The sequence below is a fragment of the Antechinus flavipes genome, chromosome 5 (genome assembly GCF_016432865.1).
Source record: "Antechinus flavipes isolate AdamAnt ecotype Samford, QLD, Australia chromosome 5, AdamAnt_v2, whole genome shotgun sequence".
In the NCBI taxonomy this organism is placed as follows: Eukaryota; Metazoa; Chordata; class Mammalia; order Dasyuromorphia; family Dasyuridae; genus Antechinus; species Antechinus flavipes.
Window position 1 is genome coordinate 220,248,936 of NC_067402.1, and position 11,825 is coordinate 220,260,760.

Consider the following 11,825-nt stretch of genomic DNA (forward strand, 5'->3'; position numbering starts at 1 on the left):
TCTCCTTCTTTCGCTTTCTTTCCAACTTGCTAAGACAGAAATCAATCCAATATAAATTATATCTGGACAAATATGTTAAATTTACTTACATATTAGTTTTTTTGTGTGAAGGGGGAATTAGAACAAAAGAAAAATACCTCAAGAAAGAAAAAAATAAAAAATTTTAAAAGTGCAAATAGTATGCTTTAATCTCTATTCAGATTCTATATGTCTTTCTCTGGGTAGAGAAAATCACATCACAAATCTTATGTAATTGTCATGAGTATAACTCAGAAAAGTTAAGTCTATTGTAGTTAATAATTGTAAAATTATGTACAATATTCTTGTTATTCTACTTTCTTCATTTACCATCAGTTCCTATTAGCTTTCTGGGTTTTTCTGAAATCCAGTTGTTTATCATTTCTTATAGCACAACAATATTTCATTACATTCATATATCACAACTTGTTCAGCTCTTCTCCAATTGATGGGCATCCACTCAACTTCCAATTGGCCATCCCAAAGAGAGCCTCTTACATATTTTTGTTCACATGGGTCCTTTTCCTTTTTTATGATCTCTTTGGGATGCAGAACTAGTAGTATTGATGGATCAAAGAATATGCACATTTTTATTACTCTTTGATCATAGTTCCCAATTATTCTCCAGAATGGCTGGATTAATTTGCAACTTTTTTCTTTGTGCCATCCAACACATCATTTTTTCTCTCATATTAGCCAATTTGAGAGGTGTAAGGTGGTACTTCAGAATTGTTTTCAATTTCCCAATTCTATAGTGCTTATAATGTAATAAATAATAAAATATTATATATAATAAAATAGAAAATAATAAAAATTCCCTAGCATTTTTATATGACTATGAATAGTTTTAATTTCTTTATCTGAACACTGCCTTTTCATATCTTTTGACCATTTATAAGCTAGAGAATTATTTGTTCTTATAAATCTGATGCAGTTCTCAAGACAATTTAGAAATAGGGAAAAAATAAGTGGGTGTTATAGAAGTATATCTAGATTAACAGAAATGGGATAAGGTATACAGATTTATGGGAATGAGATAAACAGAGAAATAAATATCTATATATTTTTGTAAATGTATAAAAAACTTCCTAACTCAAGGGAAAAGTTTTTGCGTAGGTAAAGTAATAGGAAGGCAAAGTAGCAAACAGAGGAGTCAGAAGGATAAGAAATGAGAGATAAACCCAAACATAAAATAAAGATGAGGAGTAGAATTTATTATGTAGTAGCAATTATGATGTTAGACAAAATTAAAGCTAAGATAGATTTAATCAAAAGAGAATATTAGGAAAACTGTACTATCCAGCAGCCATGTTAATCAATATTGTTTTAGACCATTTAAAGTAACTGGACAGTATAAGATTAGAATATTGCTGTAGTGTAAGCATTGATGGATTGGTGGAATTAGAAAAAAATGGAAAGATTTGGAGTTATAAAGGAAGATGTTATCCACCTTCAGAGAAACAGAGTATAAAGAATATAAAATAGCCTTGAAAAGATGCATATGAATGTATATATGTGTATATGTATATTTACATATATATGTAGAGGGCCAAGTGTACTTGAAACAAATAATCTGACAACAAAGCATTAACTCAGTGGAATTAAGATAATGGTTCTCCAGTTTACATGTACTTAGTATTTAGTATAGTTCTACAAGTTGACACCTATTCTACTAGATTGACACCTATGATGATGTACTTATAATAGAGTATATAAGAGCTAAGAGATCTGGGAAGGAAGATAGACTTAGAGATAGACAGAGAAGATAGACAGAGAAGATAACTGGAGGCTGGAGGACAGACTGGAAGATAAAGACCCTCTTGGTGGCTGTCCTGTCTCCTTTACTTCTCCACTGATACCAAGGCTGCTTGGGGGAAGAGGCTTTGTCTCTCTTCCAGTCCTTATTGACCCTTATATTCTATTACAATTACATCTTGCAGTACACTATGCATGTGTGAACTTAGAGAACCATTACATCACCATGTTAAGTATTAAGTATATATATAAACTAGATAGCTATTGTCTCATCAATTCCTCCAAATTTCAAATATACTTCTCCAGAGTTCTGGATCTCTGCACGTACACACACACACATACACACACACACACATGTCTATATATGTCTCTCTATATACACATATATAGATTTGTATATATCTGTAGCTATGTATCTAGGCTTTTTTGAAATGGAAATTTATTTCTTTATATTTTATATCATCTTTGCATAAGGTAATTTTTTTCTTCTCCTATTTTGTATTTAAATTTAAAATGATATAATTAAGTCACAGAATGTGACCCCACATTTTGGGCTCAGGTTGTCCTGAAGTCTGAAAGTTGGTCACGTATCCCTTACTACAGAACTCTTTTAAGGAGAGTAAAAAGAGAGAGAGGAGGATAAATGGGGGGGGGGGGAAGGGGAATACAATTAGCAATAGTAATTGCAAAAAGTGCTTTGAAGCAAGTTTCTTTTATAAGGCCTCATTTCTCAAACATGCAGAGAACTGAATCAAGTTTCTAAAAAATAAGAGTCAAGACCCAATTGATAAATGATCAAAACATATCCTCTATGCCCAAAAGGCTATAAATTCATGTATTTCCTTTGACCTAATGATACCAGTACTAAGCATGAATCAAAATAGAGATGAGAAGAAAGGAAAAGTGACCCATATATGCAAAAATATTCGCAGCAGCTCTCTTCTGGGGCAAAAAATTGGAAATAGAGGGAATGTCCATTAATTGGGGAATGACTGAATGAATTGTGGTATGTTATGTTCCATGTGAAATGATGAACAAGGTATTCTCAGATAAAACCTGGAAAGTCCTCTGTGAACTCAAACAACACAAGTAATGTACTTTGTGTACAAAATAATACTAATGTTCTGTGATAATCAGCTATAAATCATTTTGTTATTCTCAGTAGAAAAATGATCTAGGATACTGTGAATGATTTAAGATGAAAAATTCTATCTATATCCAGAGAAGGAACTGATTTTGTCTTAATATAGATTTAGCATTCTCCCCCCCACCCTTTCTTTCTCTCTCCTTTTTTCTCTCCCTTTTCCCCCTCTCTCTTTCTTCCATTCTCTCTCCCTTTCTCTCTCTTTCACCTTTATTTTTCTTGAGAGTTTTTTTCTTTTGTTAGGGTTGGAGATCTATGTTTTCTTTCTTTCACAACATGATTTTTATGGAAATGTTTTGCACAACTTTACTTGTGGTTTACTAATGGGGGATGGGGTGGGTATAAGGGAGAGATGTAGAATTCAAAAGAATTAGAAACAAATTTAAGAATTCATTTTAAATGTAATGGGAAAATATTAAATAATTTTCAAAAGTAGATATATAAAATAGTATAATAGAGATTCAGTTCATGGCATAATGAATAGGCATCCATCATAGATTATAAAGGTATGTCATTTTATTTATGTGAAAATAGCTTTACAACCTCAAACAATTGCCATGCAGCAACATAAAAGAATGAGTAGTTTGCATTTCAGGGTGTACAACTTTTAAAGTGTCAGGGAAGCAGAGGCAATATCTAAAAAGTAAGGGGAAGGTCAAGGAAGAAGTTAAGATAGATAATGGTAGAATCTAGGAGGACCCAGGTGAAATCCACCTAGCTGGCCAGGTCCCAGACCTGTCTAAAATTATGTGAATCAAGTTCTCAAAGGTTGTTGAAAGATGGTAACTTGACTGTTTCATAGGTTGGAGTGCTAGACTATAGCTATACCAAAAGGATCATTTGGGTTTTGATTAAGGCTGATAATAGGTTCTCCTTCCTGATAAGAAAAAAGAAAAAGTTGGTTTCGAAACATATGTCAATCGGGCATAACTGATTTCTCATTTGAATGTCCTATTTTGAGTATTCTCTGACTGAGATCTTCCTCATGCCCCAGGAAGCTTATTTTTGGGTAGACTTAATCACCATATAAAATCACACCAGCCTTGGTAGTTCATCACTATACTCTCCCTTTACTCCAAACTTCTAGCTAAAGAGAAAACTGAATTCGATTATTTCCTCATTTCCCATCTGACTTCACCATTTAGGGACTTCTCTGACTGATCTATCCACCATATCCTCATGCAAAGTACCTTTCTTCTCCCTCCCACTTTTTAGCTTGAGTGACAGAGAGAGAAAGAGAGAAAGAGAGAGAGAGAGAGAGAGAGAGAGAGAGAGAGAGAGAGAGAGAGAGAGTGTGTGTGTGTGTGTGTGTGTGTGTGTGAGTGTGTGAGTGTGTGTGTGGACTTCCTAACTTCTTGTGGGTCAGGGATTAACTTTCTTTTTTTTATATCTGTATTTTTTAGGGATAGTGCCCAGTACATAAAATGCATTTAATAAATACATATTGACTATTAAATAGGCATCTGAAAAATTCTTTTATAATACATTTCTCATAGATAGCTGGTTACAAATAAATAGTCATTAATTTTTATAGACGTGAAGGGATGAGGTGATTGAAAGTGAAATCTTTAATAAGGAGGATTCAATGGGCAGGAAAACATCTCAATTAGTGAGGATGTTTAGATAGGAGAGAAAAAGAGTTGTGAAAGAAGCTGTGGGTAAAAGGACATCAATTAGAAAATAAAATTATATCATAGAATCCAGAAAATTTCAAAACTTCATTTTATTTTATTAATATTGCTTCTGAAAGTCAATTTCCTTTTATAACTTTGAAATCAAAACAATCTTTTTCAATGCATCTCTAAAAGCTTTAATCACTTGTTCATTTCTCAGGGTATAAATAAAAGGGTTCATTACAGGTGCCACTGAGGTTGCAAGTACTAACACTACTTTATTCAAAGCCACTCCTTGTCTTTCAGAAGGTTTGATATAAATGAAGATGCAGGTTCCATAAGTCATGGAGACAACAATCATGTGGGAGGAACAAGTGGAAAAGGCTTTTTTCCTTTGCTTAGCTGAAGGGAATCTCAGAATAGTTCTAATGATATATGCATAAGATAGAACCACCAACACTAAGGTGATGATGAGTGTGAACACAGCAAGGGCTAAAACCATTCTTTCTATGAACTGTGTATCAGAGCATGTGATCTCCAGCAATGGTGATATATCACAGACAAAATGGTCAATGATATTGGAGTCACAGAATTCTAGCTGAAGACCAAAACCAACTACTGGAATGATAACCATCGACCCAGACACCCAACAACTCAGGAGGAGCTGATTACAGACTCTGTTGTTTATGATGGCTGCATAGTGCAGGGGTTTGCAGATAGCCACATAACGGTCATAAGACATGGCAGCCAAGAGAAAAAACTCTGAGGCCCCAAAGAGAATTCCAAAAAATAATTGAGTGAAACATCCATTATAGGTCACAGTATAGTCTCCAGTTGACATGTTGTACAGGAATCTGGGAATACAGGCAGTTGTGAATGACAATTCTAAGAAAGAAAAGTTCCTGAGGAAAAAATACATTGGGGTTTTAAGGTGCTGATCCACTAATGTGAGGGTGATGATGGTCAAGTTCCCAGTTACACTCAGGATGTAGGACAGAAACAGAAAGATCAAAAGCAGAATCTTCAACTGTGGGTCATCTGTCAGTCCCCGGAGAATAAACACTATCCCTGTATAGTTTCTCATTTCTGATCTATGGCTTTTAATGGATCTGTAGGTAAAATAGAAAGAGAATGAAAGTAAGAAAAAGAGAAAAAGAGACAGGGGGACAGAGAGAGAGACACATAGAGAGACTGACAAACAGACAGACAGACATAAAAAGAGACAGAGATAGAGACAGTGAGACAGAGAGAGAGAGAGATAAAGATAAACACAGTGAGACACAGGGGAGAGATAAAGGCAGAGAGAAACAGGGAGAGGGACAAGAAGAGGGAGAGGGAGAAGAATAGATAGTGAGAGGAAGGAGAGTAGAGACCAAGAGAGAGAGAGAGAGAGAGACAAAGACAATGGAGTTGAGAAGAGGCATCATAGAATATCAGCATTGCAATTTGAATATAAATGCTAAGAAGATTTTCTTGGGTCCTTTTTTCTTTAAAGGATAAAAAAAAATGATGCCAACATTTTGCTATTCACAAAAACTTCGAGCAGTCTCTTGGTTATTGAGCATAAGATTTTTGTAAAAAGTTTTGTTCCCAATGTTTCTTTCTTCCCTTCATCCCAGTTCCTTTTCTCTACCCTATTCCTACAAAATGTATCGTTTTTTTTATTATCTAAAACATTGTGATTCAATTATTTTCTTCCTATATTAGTTTTCAGATATATCTCCTTTACTAAATATCTTTGTAACCTAGATAAAAAAGTTAAGCAATACCAACACAGTGACTATAACAGACAGTCCCTTTGCAACCATTTTGTTGCTAAAACAGAATGTACCATGATTTCTTGGAATATGCATGGTATCTCTTTCTGTCATTAATCTCCTTTGAATATTTATTCAGTGGTGAGATCACTGGTTCAAAGACTATGAATAGTTTCTTCACTTTTCTCACAAAGTTTCAAATCATTTTATGCATCATTTGGACTAGTCTTTATTGCTAGCAATCGTGTATTTGTTGCTGGTTTTCCAGATCCTTTACTAATTGTGTAGTTTCATCAGTTTTCGACCTTTGCAAATATACGTGGTGTGTGAGGAAAAACCTGAGAGTTTGAATACATGACTTTAAATTGAATTTCTTTTGTTTCATGTTTTATAGCAATTTTAATGTTATTACCAATTTTCAATTTTTATAAAGTGTTTTTACTCGGAAAAAGTTTCTTAGTATTATATATTTGCATAGTAAATACTCTTTAAACTTAACTGGTTCCATGGGAAGCTCTGTGCCTTAATGTATCTCTTCTAAGGACCCCATTCTTCTCTTTACCTTCTCATCCCTTCTGGGCTCTTTCCTTTATCATAACATTAACCTTCTATAGAACCAGATAATTCATTTTTTTTATTGCTCTAAAACCTTTTGGCTTCTCCTTGAACAGGCTCTTTCTTTTCTTAAAATGTCAGATTTCAGAAAATAGTAGCAAGACATCTAATTTGTTCAAGGTTTATCTATTATAACCAACAAAATGTTAAAAATGCATTTGAGATGACAGGTAATGGAAGGAGAAATTGAGTTTGAAGTTTTACTTGTAGATCCATCTTTTGATGGAAAGCAGTGGGCCCACCAGCTCCAAAAACGATTCTCTTCAGATTCCAGTGTCTTTTTAGGGACAAGTAGCTAAATGAGCTACATTTAGGAATCCTATTAAGAACCCATTAGGAATCTCTACCTGAAACCACCTTCTACTTGACTGAGCCTACTATGCACTATCATATATCCATGTTCATTTCTTCCCTATATAATACTAAGGATATTGATCCCCAGAGAATAACTCACATTGTACTCTTTCTGATTGCAGTTTTTTTTTTTTAATAGTTCATTGAGACACTTCTTACAGTTTCAGGATGACAAGCACACTCAGATGATATCAGTTCTCTGGGTTCATAAGGGGAAGCAGAATCATTATTGTATCTGGTGAAAATTTCTCATAAGAAGGGTGATGGTGAAGCCCAGGAAGATTTTACTCAGGAGCTAAGATTTAGGGAGAAGGAATCTTTCTGTAGAAGCTTAGATCATCAGGTACTTTGGAAATTAGATTGGTGGGGTTTGGCAAGGAAGAAAGTTATTTGAGGGAAAAATATTAATAGGAATCAAGTAGGAGGGGAGCGGTCATGCAGCATGTTGCACAAAGTGATGTGAAGGGACAGTAATTGTGCAAGGAAGAAGCTCAGTTTCCTGGAAAGGAAGGACCCAGAGCCAAGGAGGAAACACATCTGTTTTCCACTTGCACCTCTTCCAGATAAGCATATCTGAGAGTTCATTTGCCCACAGTCCATTCATTCTAAGTAAGCTTCAGCTTAGAAGGTATTTCTTCATCCCCAATTAGGTTACAAGGCCTCCACACATGGTTTGTTTGCCACCTTTCCTCCAACTTATATTGGGAGTGAAGAAAATTACTGTTCAATGAACAACCCTGAGGCCACTTCATTTCTACTTAACAGCTGCAAACTTTTACCCTTACCCTATTCTTTTTTTGGGTGGAAGGATCATTTCTTGTGCCATATTATATGGATTATGAAGTAATTTTTCCATATACTTCTCTCTTACCTTAGAGCTAATGGTGCCTCTATAGGGTAAGCCTTGAGTCAGGAGGATATGAGTTCGAATACAAACTCAGAAATCTTGTTGTATGACCCTGAAACCTCTGTTTTGTTGGCAAAAGGATCCACTGGGGAAGGTAATGGCAAATCATTCCAGTTTCTTCCCCAAGAAAGTCCCATTGATACTGTGGTCCACTGGGTCCTGAACCATTGGACAAAACTAAACAGCAATTCTATTCCTTTAGCTTATCAGTTGTTCTTTTCTGTACTTCCTGTATATCCTCTGGTCATTTTCTCTCTGAGACCTTTCAAAAAACATATAGGAAGACTTATCCCACAAAAAATCCCAATTACAAATTAGAATTCTAAGGAGCTTTTCTCTTCATTTCAGACTGGTCTCTAATGTTTGTCCCTGGTTTTTAATACTTTTCCCCCTTTCCCCTTACCTAGGACCTCCACTATATTCTGGCACATCCTTTTAAATTACATTTTTCTGTAATGAAGTAAGAGAAGATCAAATAAAGGAATTATTTTACAGTAAATAATTAATAGCTGATAATGTCCCCTTCCAAAGAATAATTCATCTTTTAGAAGGTGACTGATTATTTTTATTTAAATGTGGCAAAAGTGTATTTGGAATTGAAAGTATATAACCACAGCAGGAAGACTGCTGTCTACTTTGCTTCTACAGAAGATTTACCAGAATGGAGAATACTGGCTAATTCACATTTCTTCCATGCCATATCTTTTCTTATTTTTTTCAAGTAACAATAAGCTAAACATTTTTAATGAACAATGATTCCATGTTGAGAGATAAGAATAGTCGTAGAGGAAATATAAGTTCACATCTTTAGTTCTGTAAGGCAGGGAAGTTCTGTAATGCAAAGACACTGGATATTGGAGAGTAATGCTTAAATTTCTCTTTTTCTACTAAGAGGTGGAAATTTGTGTGGTGTAACAAATTTCCTGATGGTGGTACCCCCTTTATTTCATAATTCTTGTTCTGATCATTGTATATTCTAGCTTCATTTCATATTGGAACAGATTATGTAATCAACCACAGTGGAGCATTGCAATGAAAAGTCACTATAATCTAGCAACAGTGAAACTGCATTTTTTAAAGATTTCATCTTTATCTATTCACTCTCTCTTTGTGATTCTAAAATTAGAGGACAGGCAATCTAATCTGAACAGGACCTGTTCACATTTGTTTTCATTAAGCATTAGTTAATTCTATTTACTAGCTACACAAATATATCCTATCTGCATATAATTTACCTCCATACTCTCCTGCATTCTCCTTAGGAGAATGCATGGATTTGATGGAAGGAGTTTTGCTTGCTTGCTGTAACCCCAAAGGGGAATTTCTCCTGGACTTTGTGCAATGAGGACTTTGTATCCACAAACCACCAATTCATATAATGCAGAATACATTATTGCAGACTCCACTGACATTATGTAACCCTTAGGAGGGATGTAGCATTAACCTTATTCTGCCTGGCCTTGAGAAATGATGTATTTCTTCTCTCTATATGACCAGGATGCTGAGCCCACAAATTTTGCTGGCTGTCAGATAACAGCCTGTTGGTCAGTGATAATGGGGTTTATGAAATTAATGAGCAATAATAATGAGGTACTTAAAATTAATAGAGGTGAAGAACAAAACTGGGTGTCTGCCACTTAACTTGGTACCGTTAAACTGGCCTAAAAACAAGGCTCCAGTTGGTTTACCCATGAACTCTGCCCAGAGAACTTGGGTCCTCCACCTGTACACAAAGTCTAAACCAGACCACTCCTCAACTTCACTTCTAAGCCATAAACTTAGCATATCAGTGACATGAAATATTTGGTCTCTCTAAATTTTCCTTATAAATTTACTTTTCTTCTTCCTGGTTTTTTGCTAACTTCTTTTGGAATTTAGCCTCCTTTAACTGGCATTACAATTGTAATAAATTTTGCCCCTTGACTTGCAAATGTGTACAAGTCTACAAAATTCCTTTGAGATACCTCATGAGACTAGTCTGGAACCCCAACATTTTGGGAATCCTAATACCATCATAGCCATGAAGCAATGATTTTGGATTCTTGGAAACATGAGTTTAGGAGAGGAAATTTCTCTTTTGCTTAGATTTTGAAACCTCACCCTACTTTCTAATACTAAGATTTCAAAATCTCACCTCATTTTCATTAAAGGTGAAAAGTTAATGGCCATGTAATTCAGAAGAAGATTATCTTGGAAACAGAAGCTGGATTTCATTCTTGATCATCCATAGGTCTTGGATTATTAAAATAGACTTTTTATCAGTGTTAAGCACAGAATTCTTGTTTTTCTTCCATGAAGTTGGGGGAATAGAAGACACAATAAAGGGGATTCTGAAAAAAAAAGTCCTAATTCTTGTGATTCTGGCCCTCTGATAATTTTGTTTTCTATCTTGTTTGAAGGTAATGGGCCCATTGCAATTGGTCACTGAGATAGCTAGTCATGCCCCTTCTCTGATTATTTTGTCTATTTGATGATGTTATCTGTATTCAGTCTATGTGAAAATGTGAGTCTAAGACCAGAGAACTGAAAATTTCCTTGTATTTGGAGTAACACCTCATCACAATTGTTTTCTTTTCTTAAATTCTTCTTCCTTTCCTTTTTCCACTTCTTTCTTTCTACACTTCTCTCTCTCTCTCTCTCTCTCTTTTTTTTCCCTCCCTTCCTTCCTTCCTTCCTTCCTTCCTTCCTTCCTTCCTTCCTTCCTTCCTTCCTTCCTTCCTTCCTTCCTTCCTTCCTTCCCTTTGATTTCTCTGTTCTTCTTTAGGAGCTCAGACACATCATTCTAATCTCACAGTTTAAAAAGAGAAGAAAAAGTAGTGTTATGAAAAGCCATTAATTACTCTACTTACCTTTCTGCTGTTACTTCACGTCTCAATGAATGGTTTTGTTCCCCAAATCCCTGGAATGTCTTAAAGTTGAGCAGTAAGGAATTAATGGAAAAGGACAACATACTTTTGGTCACATTATCTCACAAAACCATGACCTCAGCTTAATAGGCAGAGTTGAATTCTCCTAGGTTACCATCTTCTGGAATATACCATTTCTCTGTTTCTCATCACCAACTCTAAAATGATGCTGCATCAGAAATTCTGTCTTGCTTTAAATGCAGGAAATATATTGATGTGCTGTATTTTGTTGAAACAGAAAATTGTTGGAAAGAGAATGGTTTTTCAGATCTTGTCTTTTTTTTTTTTTTGATCCCCTAAACTGACCTATCTGAGCAGGGAGACCATTTACCTCCAAAGTGTACACTAATAGCAGAAGATATTTCTTTCATTTGTCCATTGTGTTTAGTTGCCTAGTGACTGAATGAGTTCACAAATGAAATGTCCCCCAGGGGAACTCAAGTTCAAAAGTCACTAAGGAATCTTTATTTTAATCACTTCTGGCAAAAGACATAAAGTATGTAAATGTGGGGCTAGTATCCATGTGGAATGGGAAAAAATAGCAATAGAATTAGACTCAGGCTTGGTACATGGTAATGAGTCAGGTGATGGAGGAACAGTGGCATCTTTTCACTCTTCCTCACATTGTCCAAGATTGATCTCCAAAATATTTAATACTGCACCTTCATCATTTAAAAAATTGAGTATGCATTCCACACTCACACTTGTATTATTGCATATTATGTAATATTTTTTAATCTATCAGGTAGTCAAGTA

General features: G+C 35.1%; 2 protein-coding genes across 2 annotated transcripts in view; both read right to left on the minus strand.

Moving 5' to 3' along the window:
* LOC127564087 (olfactory receptor 6C2-like) overlaps positions 1–11,108 on the minus strand; it is a 50,697-nt gene extending 39,589 nt beyond the window's left edge. The window contains exon 1 of the mRNA XM_052000398.1: positions 11,013–11,108. The gene's annotated coding sequence lies outside the window, so the exon portion shown is untranslated. The remainder of the gene's footprint in view (positions 1–11,012) is intronic.
* On the minus strand, positions 4,679–11,378 carry LOC127564086 (olfactory receptor 6C2-like). The gene is made up of 2 exons (XM_052000396.1): positions 11,013–11,378; positions 4,679–5,639 (listed from the first exon to the last, which is right to left on the minus strand). Exons 1-2 carry the CDS (start codon positions 11,111–11,113, stop codon positions 4,679–4,681), a joined length of 1,062 nt encoding a protein of 353 aa, XP_051856356.1. The 5' UTR covers positions 11,114–11,378.
* Between the last annotated feature and the right edge of the window lie 447 nt (positions 11,379–11,825).